This window comes from Lithobates pipiens, unplaced genomic scaffold (assembly GCF_037356315.1).
Source record: "Lithobates pipiens isolate NorthernLeopardFrog02 unplaced genomic scaffold, aLitPip1_a1.2 Scaffold_17, whole genome shotgun sequence".
NCBI lineage: Eukaryota > Metazoa > Chordata > Amphibia > Anura > Ranidae > Lithobates > Lithobates pipiens.
Window position 1 is genome coordinate 5,033,848 of NW_027507755.1, and position 18,907 is coordinate 5,052,754.

The 18,907-nt window shown below is 46.1% G+C and overlaps 1 protein-coding gene across 2 annotated transcripts in view; it reads right to left on the bottom strand.

The window, feature by feature from the left end:
• The window catches only part of PIWIL4 (piwi like RNA-mediated gene silencing 4), a 524,721-nt gene that overhangs the window by 423,085 nt on the left and 82,729 nt on the right, over positions 1-18,907 (bottom strand). For both annotated transcript variants that reach the window (XM_077484954.1, XM_077484955.1), the window contains exon 3: positions 12,470-12,512. In XM_077484954.1, coding sequence (XP_077341080.1) covers positions 12,470-12,512 — 43 coding nt within the window. The remainder of the gene's footprint in view (positions 1-12,469; positions 12,513-18,907) is intronic.

Genomic DNA, 18,907 nt, shown 5'->3' on the forward strand with positions numbered 1-18,907 from the left:
AGCTGAGCGGCCAGCCCAGAGAAGGAAGGGCTAAGCCAGCCCTGACAGTACCCGCTCATCAATAACCCCTCTCCCTCGGAGGGCCATCGGGCTTGAGGGGAAACCGTCTATGGAACTTGCGGAGGAGGACAGGGGCATGTACGTCAGAGGATGAAACCCAGGAGTGTTCCTCCGGACCGTATCCCTTCCAATGCACCAGGTACTGTATGCGCCCACGGAACCTACAGGAGTTAACAATAGATTGTACCTCATACGCCTCATGGTTCTCAACCTGAATAGGGTGAGGACGTGGCACCGAGGTGGTAAATCGGTTACAGACCAACGGTTTCAATAAGGAGACATGAAACACATACTAGGAGGAAGGTCCAACACATAGGCCACTGGGTTAATCTTGCGAAGGATACGGAAAGGCCCAATAAACCGTTGTGCAAACTTCAGTGAGGGAACACGAAGCCAGAGGTTGCGAGATGACAGCCAGACCCTATCCCCAACCTGGTAGGAAGGCTCAGTCAGGCGTCTGCGGTCAGCATAGAGTCTGTACCTATCATTAGCATGACGCAAAGCCTCTTGGACTTGTACCCAAGTGGAACGAAGATCACGGAGATGCTCCTCTAACGCAGGAATACTCTGTGGAACAAACGAGTCAGGCAACATGGAAAGTTGGAAACCATAATTCGCCATAAATGGAGACAATCAGGAGGCAGAATTCAAGGCACTGTTGTGAGCAAACGCTGCCCAAGGTAATAGGTCGGACCAGTTGTTATGATGGTCAGAAATATAGCAACGTCGGAAAAACTAAGGACTGATTGGCTTGTTCTGAGGCACCATTAGACTGCGGCTGATATGAAGACGAGAACGCAAGCTGCATTCCCAGCTGTGCACAAAAGGCTCGCCAGAACCGGGAGACAAACTGACTGCCCCTGTCCAAGACAATCACCTTGGGTAGCCCATGTAAGCGAAAGATCACCCAAGCAAAAATGGAAGCCAGTTCCTTAGAGGTGGGCAACTTCTTAAGTGGAATACAATGACACATCTTTGAGAACTGGTCAACCACCATAAGGATAACAGTGTTGCCTTGGGAGTTGGGCAACTCCACAATGAAATCCATAGACAGGTGAGTCCAGGGCCTCTTTCCATTGGGTATGGGTTGTAGGAGGCCCACTGGAAGGTGTCGTGGAGTCTTACTCTGAGCACACACGGGACAGGCAGCTACGAAGACAGTAACATCAGCCCGTAGACTAGGCCACCAGAATTGTTGGGAAATGGCCCAAATGAGTTGATTCTTCCCAGGATGGCCAGCTGCCTTGGGAGAATGGTAAGTCTGGAGCACAGCAGTACGGAGACTCTCAGGGACAAAGCAGCGGTCACAAGGTTTATCAGGAGGAGCAAGGACCTGAGCAGCAAGAATTTTGTCACCCAAATGAGAAGTAAGACTGGTGCGAACCGTAGCCAAGATACGATCAGGAGGAATCATAGGAACCGGAACCGACTCCGACTTGGAAGTGAAGGAAAATTGTTGTGACAAGGCATCAGCCCTTACATTCTTAGTACCGGGTAAGAATGAGACAATGTAATTAAAGCTCAACAAGAAAAGAGCCCATCGTACCCTTCTGGGAGAGAGTTGCTTAGCCTCAGACAAGAATGTAAGATTCTTATGGTCAGTAAGAATAAGAACGGGCACAGTGGTACCTTCAAGGAGATGTCTCCATTCTTTCAGGGCTAAAATGATCGCCAACAGCTCTCTGTCACCAATCTTATAATTGCACTCAGCAGGTGACAATTTCTTGGAAAAGTAGCCACACGGATGCATAGCGCTCTCAGAGTTAGGACGTTGAGACAGAAGGGCGCCAACTCCAGTCTCAGAAGCATCAACTTCTAGGAAAAAAGGCAACGTAGGATCAGGATGTGCCAACACAGGAGCAGAAACAAAGGCAGCCTTGAGAGTTTCAAAGGCCTTAATGGACTCCGGAGACCAACTCTGTGGGTTACCGTCCTTTATGGTCATATCAGTCAGGGGCTTGACCAGAGACAAGAAGTTACGAATAAACTTCCGATAGTAGTTGGCAAAGCCCAGGAAACGCTGCAGAGGACGTAAACCCACAGGTCGAGGCCACTGTAGGACTGCCGAAAGTTTCTCTGGGTCCATCGAAAAACCAGCATTGGAAATGACATAGCCCAGGAATGTAACCTGTTCAAGATGGAACTCGCACTTCTCCAGTTCACAATAGAGATTGTTCTCTCTTAGTTTCTGAAGCACACGACATACATCTGTGTGGTGGCTCTCCAGGGACTTGGAAAATATGAGGATATCATCGAGATAAACCACCACACACAACTGCAACAAATCTCGGAGGACATTGTTACTAAATTCCTGGAAAATTGCCGGGTCGTTACAAAGGTCAAAAGGCATTACCAGGTATTCATAATGGCCTGTTCTGGTATTAAACGCAGTTTTCCACTCGTCGCCCTCCTTAATGCGCCCGAGATTGTATGTCCCTCTCAAATCAAGCTTCATGTAAACCGTTGCTCCCTTGAGGCGGTCAAATAACTCTGTAATCAATTGAATCGGGTAGGCATTCTTAATCATGACACGATTGAGACCCCTATAATCTATACAAGGTCTCGGTTCACCGCTCTTCTTTTTCACAAAGAAGAAACCAGCAAGAGACGAGGATTTGCGGATGAAACCTCAAGAAAGTGCGTCAGCAACATACTCCTCCATGGTGGCTGCTCCGGTACAACCTGAGTCGCAGACCGTCCCTGCTGCTGCGCAAGTCTCTGTGCAGGCACCCGCCTCGAGTATTACCTCTATAAGAGGTATGTCTGGTTCTGCTCCTCTTCCCCAGCGATTTGGGGGCAATCCAGTTCAATGCAGAGGGTTTCTCAATCAGGTTGGGATATACTTCGAGATGCTGCCCCAAGCGTTTCAGAAGCAAAGTAGGTTTTGTGATATCTTTGCTTTCTGTGTAATGCCGCTCCGCTCGCCCGCCCAGTATCTGTCATTCCGCTCGCTTGCCGGTGTCTTTGTCATGTCGATGTTATTGGAGTTATGGCATATTGCTGCAGCCATAACCCCGGTATTCAGCTGCCAACTGAGGACATCTTTTGTCTATGACCCAGTCAGCAAGTGGTTGAAGTGCGCCCCGTCCCCCTATGCTTGCACGCAAAGGTGAACGCCCGCCTCGGTCCTGCTCATGCACACAGCAATCCCCCCACATATGCGAGGTATCACATCTAATGTCGGATCACGAGCAGTAATTCTATCCTAGACCTTTGTAAATCCTAAGTGGTAACCTGTAAGGTTTATAAGCGTTGCCTATGAATAGTAAAATTTACATCGTTTGTCACTGTTGCATGGTAATGTGCAATTTTAAAGCATGACATGTTTCGTATCTATTTACTCGCCATAACATCATCTTTTATAGTTTAAAAAAAATTGGGTTATGTATTGTGATTTAAAAAAAAATCTAACTTTTTAGTAGTGTTCTACTACCCAACCTCTAAATTATGACATGTTATTTTGAAATGCCACTTGAAAGAAAAGGTAAAAAATACCCATGTGGTTTAAACAGTCAGTTTTTGTGTATTCTTTGTTTGTGTTTGGAGGTTGGGCCATACTTTGTCTAAATACTTTGTTCTGAAATATCTCAAACTATAGTTTGTAGTATATATTATAGTTTATAAAGTTTGAAGGTACTTTACTTTAACTGACAATTGCGTGGTCGTGCAATGCTGGACCCAAATAAAATGCATGCCCTTTTTTTCCCCAAAAAATGATTTTGCTGGTATTTGGTCACCTCTCTTTTTTATTTCTCTCACGTTCATTGACGGACACAGGTCTTCTGAATCTTTACCATAGGGTTATATCGCCACCTACAGGAGTAGGACACTAGCCAGAAAAGAATCACAGCACCACCTATGGGCAGCCCTAGCTGCTATAAGACCCCCTCTCTGCTATAAGCATTTCAGCATTTCAGTTCTTTCTGCCTAGTGTCAGGAGTAAGAACATAGTTCCTGCTGGGACCTCTGGTTCAGTTCTGGGCAAGTAAAATCAAAACAAAATATATATATTTGGGGGTTCTAAGTAATCTTCTAGCAAAAAATAAATAAATGATTTTAACTTGAAACCAACAAATGTCAGAAAAAGGTTTAGTGTTTAATTGGTTAAACTTCCCTCATTTACACACCAAAGTGTATTTATTTGTTCTAAAGGACAAATTGTTATAATGTTTATACTTAAAGGGGTTGTAAAGGTAAATGTTTTTTCACCTTAATGCATTCTATGCATTAAGGTGAAAAAACATCTGACAGTCCCAGCACCCCCAGCCCCCCCCCGTTTTACTTACCTCACCCCTCGAAAGTCCCGTGCCCCCCCCCCCCCCCCCGACGTCCTTTCCACCGTTCAGCCTGGCCACTGATTGGCTGGAGTGGATGGATGGAAAGCAGCACAGCCATTGGCTCGCGCTGCTGTCAATCACATCCACTGACAAGGAGCTCCGGGGAGCGGGGCCGTGTGATACAGCGAGCGGCTATAGCCGCCAGCTGTATCACGGGAGCACGCCCGCAGATGCTTCTCACCATGCGAGGGAGCTCACATGAACGTGAGAAGCACCTGCAGGAGGAAGCCGAGACAGCCGCCGAGGGACCCCAGAAGAGCAGGTTCGGGGCCACTCTGTGCAAAACGAGCTGCACAGTGGAGGTATGTATAACATGTTTGTTATTTAAAAAAAAAAAAAAAATTCACTTTACAATCCCTTTAAGTTCCACTGCTAAAGAATGTTGTGATTCTTGGCAGACTGCCCCCTTTTTTTGCCCTTTTCTTTTGATGGCTGTCCCTTCAGCAGAGCAGAGAGAATTCTCTGCATAGAAATAATCGGGAAATACTTTGTCATGATCACAAGGGGGGAAAAATTGTGATAACAATTAGAGACCCTAGAGAATAAAATGGTTGTTGCAATATTTTATGTCACACTGTATTTGGGAAAAAATTATACTTAAATTAATTTAAAAAAAACCTAACCTGTTAAACCACTTGCCGACCGCCGCACGACGATGTACGTCGACAGAATGGCACGGGCAGGCATAAGGGCTTACATGTACGTCCTTGCCTGCCCGCGGGTCGGGGGCCCGATCAGGCCCCCGCCCGGTGCCTGCGGCGGTCGGTATTCGTTCGGGAGCGATCCCGGACAAGGGGACGGCCATTCATTCATGGCCACCCCCTCGCGATCGCTCCCGACGAATGAAAATGTCCCGTGACATCACTTCCTCTCCTGTAATGTAAACACAGGAGAGGAAGTGATGTATTCTCTCCTCCGTGTCGGTATTTTTCGTTCCGGCACCGAGGAGAGAGCATCGGTGAGTTGCACAAGCACTACACTACACAGTAGAACATGCCAGGCACACTCACACCCCCCCTTTACCCCCCGATCACCCCCCAATTACCCCTGCCCCCCCAGTCACAGTGACACCAATTGCTTTTTTTTTTTTTTTTTTTTTTTTTTTTTGCATTGGTGTCATTTGTGACTGTAATAACTGTTAGGGCAGTTAGGGTTAGCCCCCTTTAGTTCTAATGTGCCCCCCTAACCCCCCCAATAAAGGTTTAACCCCGTGATCACCCCCCGTCGCCAGTGTCACTAAGGCTGGGTTCACATTGCAGCGGTTTATGAGAACGAATGTGATTCGCACCGCACTGCAGTGCAAATCACATCCGATCTCTGTGCGATTCGAGTTCAGCCATACAGATAGTATGGCTGAATTCGTGTCGCCCCTGCCGCAAATTCGCACGGGACCCTTTTTTTGGCCCGCAGCAGAATCGGATCGCATGGGTGTTCACACCATGCGATCCGAGTTTGCAGATCGCACTGCGATATGCGAACTGATCTGGGGGTGTCATTAACATTTCACTGACACTCCCAGCAGTTCGCATAGGGCAGTGTGAACTGCCGCCGGGAGGCATGCGATGCGGGAACCCGCCACGGATTCGTGGCGTTCCCGCATCGCTCCAGTGTGAACCCAGCCTAATAAGCGATCATTTTTCTGATCGCTGTATTAGTGTCACAGGTGACGCTAGTTAGGCAGGTAGGTATTTAGGTTCGCCGCAGCTTTTTATAGCGCCAGGGACCCCCATATACTACCGCATAAAGCCCCCTGATTTCCCCCTAGTTAACCCTTTCACCAGTGATCACCATATAACTGTTACAGGTGACGCTGGTTGGTTAGTTATTTTTTTATAGTTTCAGGGCACCCGCCATTTATTACCTAATAAAGGTTTAACCCCCTGATCACCCGGCGGGTGTCATTTGTGACTGTAATAACTGTTAGGGCAGTTAGGGTTAGCCCTCTTTAGTTCTAAGGTACCCCCCTAACCCCCCCAATAAAGGTTTAACCCCGTGATCACCCCCCGTCGCCAGTGTCACTAAGGCTGGGTTCACATTGCAGCGGTTTATGAGAACGGATGTGATTCGCACCGCACTGCAGTGCAAATCACATCCGATCTCTGTGCGATTCGAGTTCAGCCATACAGATAGTATGGCTGAATTCGTGTCGCACCCGCCGCACCCGCCGCAAACTCGCACGGGACCCTTTTTTGGTCCGCAGCAGAATCGGATCGCATGGGTGTTCACACCATGCGATCCGAGTTTGCAGATCGCACTGCGATATGCGAACTGATCTGGGGGTGTCATTAACATTTCACTGACACTCCCAGCAGTTCGCATAGGGCAGTGTGAACTGCCGCCGGGAGGCATGTGATGCGGGAACCCGCCGCGCATTCGTGGCGTTCCCACATCGCTCCAGTGTGAACCCAGCCTAATAAGCGATCGTTTTTCTGATCACTGTATTAGTGTCACAGGTGACGCTAGTTAGGCAGGTAGGTATTTAGGTTCGCCGCAGTTTTTTATAGCGCCAGGGACCCCCATATACTACCGCATAAAGCCCCCTGATTGCCCCCTAGTTAACCCTTTCACCAGTGATCACCATATAACTGTTACAGGTGACGCTGGTTGGTTAGTTATTTTTTTTATAGTTTCAGGGCACCCGCCATTTATTACCTAGTCTCACTAGTGTACCCCTAAATTTAGGGGTGTCTACTTTCCAAAATGGGGTCATTTGGGGGGGGTTTGTGCCATCTTGGCATTTTATGGCCTTCAAAACTGTAACGCCCTTAGAAAGCCTGAAGGCGGTTCTTGGTTTTCGGGGCCCCGTACGCGGCTAGGCTCCCAAAAAGTCCCACATATGTGGTATCCCCGTACTCAGGAGAAGCAGCAGAATTTATTTTGGGGTGTCATTTCACATATGCCCATGGCATGCGTGAGCAATATATTATTTAGTGACAACTTTGTGGAAAAAAAAAAAAAAAAAAGTTTGTAATTTTCCCGCAACTTGTGGCAAAATATAAAATATTCCATGGACTCAACATGCCTCTCAGCAAATAGCTTGGGGTATCTACTTTCTAAAATGGGGTCATTTGTGGGGGTTTTGTGCCATCTTGGCATTTTATGGCCTTCAAAACTGTAATAGGTAGTGAGGAGTGAAGTCAAATATTTACGCCCTTAGAAAACCTGAAGGCGGTTCTTGGTTTTCGGGGCCCCGTACGCGGCTAGGCTCCCAAAAAGTCCCACATATGTGGTATCCCCGTACTCAGGAGAAGCAGCCGAATTTATTTTGGGGTGTCATTTCACATATGCCCATAGCATGTGTGAGCAATATATCATTTAGTGACAACTTTGTGAAAAAAAAATAAAAAAAAATTAAAGTTTGTAATTTTCCCGCAACTTGTGGCAAAATATAAAATATTCCATGGACTCAAAATGCCTCTCAGCAAATAGCTTGGGGTGTCTACTTTCTAAAATGGGGTCATTTGTGGGGGTTTTGTGCCATCTTGGCATTTTATGGCCTTCAAAACTGTAATAGGAAGTGAGAAGTGAAATCAAAAATTTACGCCCTTAGAAAGCCTGAAGGCGGTGCTTGGTTTTCGGGGCCCCGTACGCGGCTAGGCTCCCAAAAAGTCCCACATATGTGGTATCCCCGTACTCAGGAGAAGCAGCAGAATTTATTTTGGGGTGTCATTTCACATATGCCCATAGCATGTGTGAGCAATATATCATTTAGTGACAACTTTGTGTAAAAAAAAAAAAAAAAAATATTTTTTGTCATTATTCAATCGCTTGAGGCAAAAAAATAAAATATTCAATGGGCTCAACATGCCACTTATCAATTTCCTTAGGGTGTCTACTTTCCAAAATGGGGTCATTTGGGGGGGTTTTGTACTGCCCTGCCATTTTAGCACCTCAAGAAATGAGATAGGCAGTCGTAAACTAAAAGCTGCGTAAATTCCAGAAAACGTACCTTAGTTTGTAGATGTGACAACTTTTGCGCAAACCAATAAATATACCGTATATACTCGAGTATAAGCCGAGATTTTCAGCCTCTTTTTTGAGGCTGAAAGTGCCCCCCTCGGCTTATACTCGAGTCATCGCTGTCTGCCCGCTCGATCAGCGTGTCGAGCAGACAGACAGCGGCCATTCTATTCAAAAGCCGCGCCTCCGGCTCCGCCTTCGCCTGTGATAGGCGGAACACTGAATTTCCCAGCAGCCTGTGTTCCGCCTATCACGGACATCGTATCATCCTCGTACTACGGACGAGGATGATACGACGTCTGTGATAGGCGGAACACAGGCTGCTGGGAAATTCAGTGTTCCGCCTATCACAGGCGAAGGCGGCGGCGCAGCTTTTGAACTTTACAATGGCCGCCGACGAAGAGGGCACGGGACGGCACGGCACGGGACGGGACGGGACGGGGGCAAGGCAAGGCACGACACGGGACGGATGCAAGGAGGCAAGGCACGGCACGGGACGGAGGCAAGGAGGCAAGGCACGGGACGGAGGCTCGGGACAAAGGTAGGCTGGACACACACACACACACACACACACACACACACACACACACACACACACACACATGGATGGAGACACACACAGGGATGGATGGATGGATGGATGGAGACACACACACACAGGGATGGATGGATGGATGGATGGAGACACACACACACAGGGATGGATGGATGGATGGATGGATGGAGACACACACACACAGGGATGGATGGATGGATGGACACACACACACACAGGGATGGATGGACGGACACACAGGGATGGACGGACACACAGGGATGGACGGACACACAGGGATGGACGGACACACAGGGATGGACGGACACACAGGGATGGACGGACACACACACAGGGATGGACAGGCATGTCTCACCCTCGGCTTATACACGAGTCAATAAGTTTGCCAGTTTTTTTGGGGGTAAATTGGGGGCCTCGGCTTATATTCGGGTCGGCCTATACTCGAGTATATACGGTACAATTATTGACTTTTTTTTTACCAAAGACATGTGGCTGAATACATGTTGGCCTAAATATATGACTAAAATTGAGTTTATTGGATTTTTCTAATAACAAAAAGTAGAAAATATCATTTTTTTTCAAAATTTGCGGTCTTTTTACGTTTATATCGCAAAAAATAAAAATCGCAGAGGCAATCAAATACCATCAAAAGAAAGCTCTATTTGTGGGAAGAAAAGGACGCAAATTTTGTTTGGGTACAACATTGCATGACCGCGCAATTACCAGTTAAAGCAGCGCAGTGCCAAATTGTAAAAAGACCTCTGGTCATTTACCAGCAAAATGGTCCGGTCTGAAGGTGGTTAAGTTAGCCCAATTTTTTTGTATAATGTGAAAGATTTTACGCCGCAAGAATCATGATCTTTTTATTCTAAGCAAAAAAATTGTGATTCTCATTTTGCCCAGAATCGTGCAGCTCTAACACTAATGCCGCGTACACACAATTGGACTATCCAGCGGACTTAGACTGGCGGACCAGAGTCCGCCGAACAATTAGACCGTGTGTGGGCTCCGGCAGACTTTTTCTTTCCAAAAGCCTGGCAGACATTGAAAGAAGACTTGACTCAAAATTGTCCGCCGGACTCAGCTTTCCCGGGAACAATCCGCTCATCTGTGTTTCCAAATGAACGGACTAGCCCACACACGGAAATCATTTTGAACGTGACTTCAGGTACGACGGGACTAGCGAAGGAAGTCAATGTCGCCGCCTCCGTCGGTGAGATTGACACCTTGCAAGCCCCTTCACCTGGTATGGGTTTTAAGGGTAGCCCGTACACCGAAAAAAAAGGTGTGGGGGTCCCCCCAAAGTCCATACCAGACCCTTATCTGAGCACGCAGTCCGGCCGATCAGGAAAGGGAGTGCGGACGAGCCTGGAACCGTGCCCTCAACATGGGGGGTGGGTGCTTTGGGGGAGGGGGGGCCTGCAGCCCCCCACACCTCAAAGCACCCTGTCCCCATGTTGATGAGGACAAGGGCCTCTTCCCAACAACCCGGGCCGTTGGTTGTCGGAGTCTGCGGCAAGGGGGGGCTTATCGGAATCCGGGATAATTTAATAAGGAGGCCCCCAGATCCTGGTCCCTCACACTATGTGAATGAGTATGGTGTACCCCAAAAAACACACAACACAGGTTTTTAAAGTAGTTTATTAGGCAGCTCCGGGGGTCTGCACAAATTAAATTTATATAATTTTTTCGCACAAATAGAGCTTTTTTTTTATTGCTATTTGATAACTGGGTGTTTATTATTTTATTTTTTTTGCACTATAAATAAAAGCAAAATGACAATTTTGAAGAAAAAAAAACAATATTTTTTTACTTTCTGCTATAAAACGTATCCAGTTAAAAAAAAATGAAAAAATATAATGTCTTCATAAATTTAGGCAAATATGTATTCTGCTACATATTTTTTGGTAAAAAAAAAAAAGAAGTCAGTAAGCATATATTGATTGGTTTATATCAGTGATCTCCAAACTGCGCCAACAGGCCAACTATAGCCCTTTTCTTGCCTTTATCCAGCCCTAAGGGCACTGTTCTTCTTACTGATATGAGGCACTATTTCTCACGCTGACACCATTGATGAGGCACCATTCCTTACACTGACACCCAATAGAGAATAATTCTTCCCACTGACAGCAACGGTGGGGCACTATTCCTTCTGCTGATACCGAAAATAGGGCACTATTACTCCCACTAATAAAAAAATTGGGCACCATTTTTCCTACTGACACCAACATTAGATCCCTATTCCTTCCTCTAATACCAATGATAGGGCACAATTTCTCTACCTACTAGGCACAGTCCCCATGTAATTTCTTAATCACACTGACCACCAAACCTGAGGCACTCTCTATACCCACTGACTCCAGGGCATTTTCTACTCCCACTGACCACAGTCTCGCACCCCTAAAGTCTGAAGTAAACTGGCCCTTTGTTTAGTGAGTTTGGAGTCCCTGGTTTATAGCATCTACAAACTATGGTATATATACTGGAGCCATTTTTTTTTCTTTATACTAGTAATGGCAGTGATCAGCAACTTGTAGCAGGACTGCGATATTGTGGGGGGGCAATCGGATACTAACTGATAATTTGGAAACTTTGTCAGAATCAGTGACACTAATACAGTGATCACTGCTAAAAATATTCACTGTCACTGTACTGACACTGGCTGGGAAGGGGTTAACATCTAGGACAAAGGGTTAAACAGGTTGTAAACCTCCATTGGTAAGTTGTACTTATAGGTAAGCCTATAACAAGGACCACCTATAGGTATTGAAAATATCTCCTAATTGTGCGCCGTTTAGGAGATATTTTTTGTACACTGATGTCATTGGCGCATGCGCTGTGAAGAAGCAGCCGTCCATGCAGTTTCTTCACAAGTGTTGGCACGCAGGAGTGATGTCGCGCGACTCCGGCCAGTCACAGAGTCGGAGTCCGTGGCCCCAAAAGGAACAGGGGTGAAAATGGATGCTGCCTGCAGTGTGGACAGCGCGGGTTTTGTTTTCAGGTAAGTGACACATAATGTGCTAGTATGCAATGCATTGTGCTTCTACTTTGCACGGGGCAAAAAGGAAGTAAAACCCATCAGGATTTACTTCCTCTTTAAATATGTGCTTAACGCTGCTTGGTACATTCACTGTGTGCTGTTTTTACTAAGAGATGTGCCGGTTTTTAGTCCCTACTTTGCAGGGAAACAAAAGAAGGGCACATTCCCGCTGACTGGACAGAGCTATGTGTTATACACTGTTACAGAGCTCTGTCCTGTCATACACTTCGCCAATCAGTGAGCCCCGGCTGGTAATAATTGTCCGGGCCCGCTGATTGGTCTGAGCTGTCACTAATCACATCACAGCGCAGCGCAGCGCAGCCCGGCCCAGCCAGCTGGCTCACGTATTAGACATGCAATCCAATGCAGGAGAGCCGCTTTGCTGTCTTACTCTTATGTGAGCCGGTCAAAAAGTAGTTAATGTAGAATTCTGACAATTAAAAGATATAACTGGTCATTCTCCCCAATAGATTATACTCACTGCTGTAATAAAGAAAATATATGTATGACACTTACTAATGGTAGATCCACTGTAGCTATCATCATCTCCAGAAAAGCTCTAAAAAAAAGTTGCAAGAAATTAAATGCAGTAGAACAAATAAATATAAACAGCAATATACAGTATGCAGTATCAATAATCCACTGAAAATAGTCCAGTTAGTATAGAATGGCCCATGTGCTGGAGTTAGGATGTTGTCTACCTCAAAGCCTGGTTACACCCAAAACTTGTTAAACATTTGTTCTGGATGGAGCAGGGACAGGCTAAAACTACTTGGGATTTCATTGGGATTTCATAATTTCTTTATTTTCTATCAGAAGGGCACAGACTGCAGGACACAATAGGAAGAGGAAGCAGTGGGAACAGAGCAATGTAAATTTAACAGGGTTTCTAACTTTTAACATTTCTATCCAAAACGAAAAAAGTTATAGAACTTCCACCCTCCACTTTTCATGAACTAAGGCAGAAGTGTTACTGAAAAAAGAGTGCACACCCCCAGGATCCACTGCCATCATCTTTACCTACCTTATTAAAGCGGGAGTCCGCCGGGACTCTGCGTTTTTTTTTTTTTTTTTAAAGCCAGCAGCTACAAATACTGCAGCTGCTGACTTTTAAAATAGTGACACTTACCTGTCCAGCGCGCCCGCGATGTCGGCACCCGAAGCCGATCTCTAGATCGTCTCTCGGGTCCTGCCGCCGCCATCTTGGGTATGGGAATCAGGAAATGGAGCCTTTCGGCTTCATTTCCCGGTTCCCTACTGCGCATGCGCGAGTTGCGCTGCGCAATAAGGACGGTCCCCGCTGTCTCTGGGATCTGTGTGTTTCCCAGCAGGCAGCGGGGCACTTGCGGAAAGGGGCGGGCACTTGCGGAAAGGGGCGTAATCTACACCCCTTTCCGCAGAGAGCTATCCCGGAAGTGGGTGCAGATACCTGTACTGTACAGGTATCTGCACCCCCCTCCCCCCTGAAAGGTGCCAATTGTTGCGCCGGAGGGGGGGAGGGTTCCGATGAGCGGAAGGTCCACTTTAGGGTGGACCTCCGCTTTAAAAACAATTACAATTCCAGGCATAGTATATTTTTACAAAGTTAAATTAGTCCAGCTTGGCCCAGTGTAACTATGTGTATTGAAAAAAAAGAGTCCACCAGCCTAGCACATAATCCCATTAACCATTTATTATAAAAAATGAAAATAAATCTACTCACAAACGATATAACTAACTCAAAGTAACGCACATGATCTGTCCACTCTGCACAACCCTAAGCTTGGGGGCACATCACCTGGATCCAACTGGCATATGCATTTTGAGGGCATTACCCTTTTCTTCAGAACCAAAGAATAAATAAATGTAAGTGTGTGTATATATATATATATATATATATATATATATATATATATATATATATATATATTATACCTGAGAGCTGTAAAAACCATAACACTGCTATTTCAGTGATCTCCACTTGCTTCCACGTTGAGCAGCCGGCCCGATGCATTCACTTGAACACCACGGATAGAAAAGAAAGCAGCGAGTGGTGAGGATTATATAGTTGAAAACACGCTGCCAGTAGCACTGCAAATTATATACACATACATATATCTCAGAGTATTATTTTTTCCTCCCATGACAATTTTAGGTTATATATATATTTGTATTTTTATTATTTAAGATTCCGTATTTTTCGAGTACAGTTACAGGACACTTACACCATGGGCTATAGCAGGGGTGCCCAACCAGTGGCCCGCGGAGCCCTCTGATGTGGCCCGCGACCTCCTGCTCTGGGATGGCGGGTTGGCAAGCTCAGATTGTGGGTTGCCAATCCGCCATCCCAGGGCATCAGTGTTGAGAATAAATCCACTGGTAGAGCTTCTGTTTAAAAAAAAAAAGCCATTGGTAGAGGAAGCAAGTGGCTGCAGAGCTGCATAAGCCGATGCTTCCTGTATAGTGCCAACTCCTATCACAGGTGGAGTGATACCAAATGCGATCTGCCTGGGACAACAGCTGGCGATACCTGAATGGAAAACTGTTATTAAAGGTAAGTTTATTACTTAAATCAGTGTATATATGGGCATATCTGTTTTGTGGTGGTTACTGGGTTGCTTTCAAACTGATCCGTAAGTGCAGCGCAGAACACCTCCGGGTTACCTGCACTGAGACATAGTCTGTTATTACCTGCAAGTTTAGTGCACTTTCAGAAAGTGCACTACACCTGCAGGATATAATAGAAGTATATGGCAAAGTACAGATAACCTGCAGGAAAGCCATAGGTGCACTTGTCTACACCCTCTGTGTGGGTAAATCACAGCTCAGTGTGAAAACAGCCTTAGGCCCTATTGACACTATCGGTCTGACCTTCCGTTTACCACTATCGAGCCGCAGATTTAAACATACTTCTGGCCATTTACACCCCACCTACCTCCAATCCAATCCATCCTCTTCTATCTGGGCAGATGGGATCCAAGGGCCCATAGAGTAGAGTGGGTTGTATCCGCGTCCGCTCTGCACTGGCAGAGTGGACATGGAACGGTCATCCTTCTGCTCCACTCATTGTGGCCCGCGACCGGTTACCAAGTTGCTTAAGTGGCCCTCACTCTTCAAAAGGTTGGGCACCCCTGGGCTATAGGCTTGTTTGATTCTTTAGTTCATTGGACACTAGCATGATCTTAAGCACATGCACCCTTGGGGCACCTTCCCTATGTTGTGAACAAGGCCATTATGGCTGAAACGCATTAACTTCTGCTGTACATATTAATCTTTTATGGAGTTACAATAAATTGACTTACTGAAGAGCACGTATGAAGTTGCGGATTGCCTTCTATCCATTTATTTTGTCAGCAGCTGAGTGACTGAACATACTGCACACAACAGCTCAGGGGGATCTCTACATAATCTGGGGTAGTAGCCCCTTTTCTTCTATTCACCTTCCCTTTAACCCTACTCCACTATATGAGTCTTCAGGTTGTAGCCAGCAATGCAGAGTAAACAAGAAGAGTTAGGAGGGGTGGCATGGAATTTACAAGTGAGTTAAAGTGGTTGTGAAGGCAGAAGGTTTTCTACCTTACATTCTATGCAGTAAGAATAAAAAATGTTCTGCATGCAGCTTCCCCCGCAACCCCCTCCCCTAAATACATACCTGAACCTGATCTCGATCCAGCTATGTGCAGGAGAGCCGAGGCTCTTTCGGCTCTCTGCCCTCCTCATTGACTCAGATACAGCAGTCATTGGATCCAGCTGCTGTGAATCGGAGCCAGTGACAAGGAGGGGGAGGTGGGCCGAGCCCTGTCTTGTGTGTCTTATAGACACACAGCAGGGCTTGGGAGCAAGCATGCAGAAGTGCCTCATAGCAAGCATCTTGTTATGGGGGGCACTCAGTGGGTGGGGGGGGGGGGGGGTGGAGCACAGAGCACTGGCCGGGGGACACCAGAAGAGGATCGGGGCTGTTCTGTGCAAAACCAATGCACAAAGCAGGTAAGTATGGCACGTTTATTTTAACAGTTTTACAATAGCTTTAAAATTCCTCTTAATCATAGTACAGGACACAGGCAACTTATTCATACACCATAAGACCCCTTTCACACTGGGGCGTTTTTCAGGCGTTTTTCATGCGCTTTAGCGTTAAAAAATACGCCTGAAAGAAGCCGCAACTGCAATCCCAATGTAAAAGCCCGAGTGCTTTCACACCGAGATCCCTTTCATACTGGGGCGTTTTTCAGGCGCTTCAGCGTTAAGAAATGCGCCTGAAAGAAGCTGCAACTGCAATCCCAATGTAAACGCCCGAGTGCTTTCACACCAAGGCGCTGCGCTGGCAGGGCGTAAAAAAAAGTCCTGCAAGCAGCTTCTTTGCAGTGCTTTTGGAGCGGTGAATAAAGCGCCCCTTCCCATTGAAATCAATGGGAAGCAGCTGTAAAACGCCAGAAAAACGCCTGAAAAACGCTATTGGCAGCAGCGTTTTGTGGGCGCTTTTAACCCTTTATTTGGCCACTAGCAGGGGTTAAAAGCGCCCCAATAACGCTCGAAAAACGTTGGTAAAGCGCTGCTAGTTTAAGCTGACATTGTGAAAGGGTTCTTAAAGCACTTGGGCTTTCACATTGGGACTGCAGATGAGGCTTCTTTCAAGCGCTTTACAGGCGCTTTTTTTAACGCTAAAGCGCCTGAAAAACGCCTGAAAAACGCCCCAGTGTGAAAGGGGTCTAAGACTTCCCTAAGCAATAAACACAAAGGGTGGGCAACAACTAGGCAAACAGAACTGTACCAACAGAGGCCCAGAAAACAACAGGGGTCAAAGGCACAAATGAAAAGTGTTGCTGAACATCCACCCAGTAAAACTTTGAGAAAGTATGAAGAGAAGATCAGGTAGCGACCTTATACAGTTGGATAAAAGAGGTTTTCTGCTTAAAGCCTCAGGATACTTCTACAGATTTGGTGGAGAGAGCATGCAACATCGCAGGAGGGCATTTTTGTTTAGGAGCATAAGATCTTGCAATCAAGTTCCTGATCCACCGTGTGAAGGTGGATTTTGAAGCAGGATGCCCCTTGTAAGGTCCCAAGGAAAGAGCAAGCAGGGAATCCATTTGTCTAATGGAAGCAGTAGATTTAAAGTACACTCTACATCCAGGCAAGTAGAGAGAATTATTTTTGGTGCTTAGGAGCAGAGCACAACAATGGCAGGTCAATGTCCTCATTGAGATGGAAAAAGTTACTGCCTTGAAGGAGACAATCATTAGACCAAGAAATTTCATACAAAGTCTCACTGTGAGATTTCTCTTGGGTTTTTGTTGTCAAGCATGAGATTATATAGAAAGGAGTTTTCTTTTTCTGGAAGAAAGACTATTGATTGGGATGTATCAGGGATCGGACACAAGTACTCTAGACACAGGGAAGGCTGGAGAGCAGATTTGTTGATATTGATTATCCAGATAAAGACCTAAAGCAACTCAATTGTACATTTTCTGAGAGATGTAAGGGAGATGAATCCTTTAGAGTACTGAGAGAGGCAAGCAAGGGTGCTAAGATCCATGTGATCACCCTGTGAGCAGGGGATAGGTCACAGGGCAGTGTGCCAAACAAAGTGTTTGTCTGCCACTGCAAAGAATAGATTAGCTGGTGAGGTGGGTAAATGAGACCATTCTGATTGGCACCAAGGACTTAAGATATAGAACTATAGAATATTTGTGTTCAGTAAGAGTAGATGAGCCAGTGGGAGTGGACAGCACATGTGGCACTGGGTGTTATACTTATGGCACATACAGGCTTATAGATATGAGCACGATATTTTAGAGGCCATGGGTATTTGAGCATACTACACTAGTTGTTGTTTCTGATTTATTTTCAGTGATATCACATTTGGGGGAAGAGACATAGGAGAGAAGAAAGAAGACATAATTTAGATATTTTTTTTTTTTTGAAGCAAGCTTTATTTTGTCCCATACATATCAAGGGTCATAGAATCTGGTGAAAGTTGTTTAAACATTTCAAGCATTAAGGGCAATAAGCTCAAAAACACTGGAATATTGCTAAAGACTGTTGGTTTGACCTGTTTACCTGGTTCACATTTCACATCCGTGTCGCTAGAATCAAACACACAAATTCTTTCACTCCAGAAAGGTTGGCGATTGCAATTGGCAATACACTGGCCATTGTTCTTGGTATTCAAAGCCCAACTCCAGCTTTTGTAAAGCCCCGTCTGCAGCCCCCCACAACCCTAGCCTAGGGTTGTGTGGAAGAGGCCCTTGTCCCCCTGACTAGGGGAACAAGGTGGTTGACTTTTGGGGTGCCCCAGCCCCTCCTGCCCTCAAGCATCCACCCCCTTCAATGGGCTGGCTTTCTGTGTGTTTGGCTAGGGGTTAGTGTGTGGGAGGGGCGCAATATCTTTTTTAGTTTGGGGTGGGATTTTTCACGTGGGGGTTCACGCAGGCTATTTTTTGTTTTGGGTTAAATCTTGCAGCTGCAATGTAAATTTAGTTACTAGCTTTTAAGCAATTGTGCATTTTTAAAGGCACTTCTTGTCATTTTTGGGGTTTTCCAAATTGGTGACATGGATATATGTCCCTCAGGGTGGGACCTGGGCCCCCCATACCCATTTTAAGGCCAATAGCTAGAATATATGCCAGCTAATTGGGGACTCGTAAAATTAACAAGTCAGTTCCCATAGACTGCAATGGTATTTTTTGTATAACTTTTGTCCATGTTAGGCTCTTTGTTTGCCCCTCCTGGACCGGGGGGGGGGTCTGTACATCCGTAATTGTGTAGCATGCAGGATGATGTTCTTAATTTTGTGCTAGCTGCATTTGGGTAGTTCTGTCATGCTCAGGTACTTTGGTTTTTTGCTGTGGATTTGGTGTGTGAAATGCATTTGGGTTGGTCTGGGCAAGCTCAGGGAGTGTGTTTTTTGGGTTAATGATTAAGGATATCCTTAACCTGTGTACCCACTTTAAAGTTCTATCTCTACATTGGGTG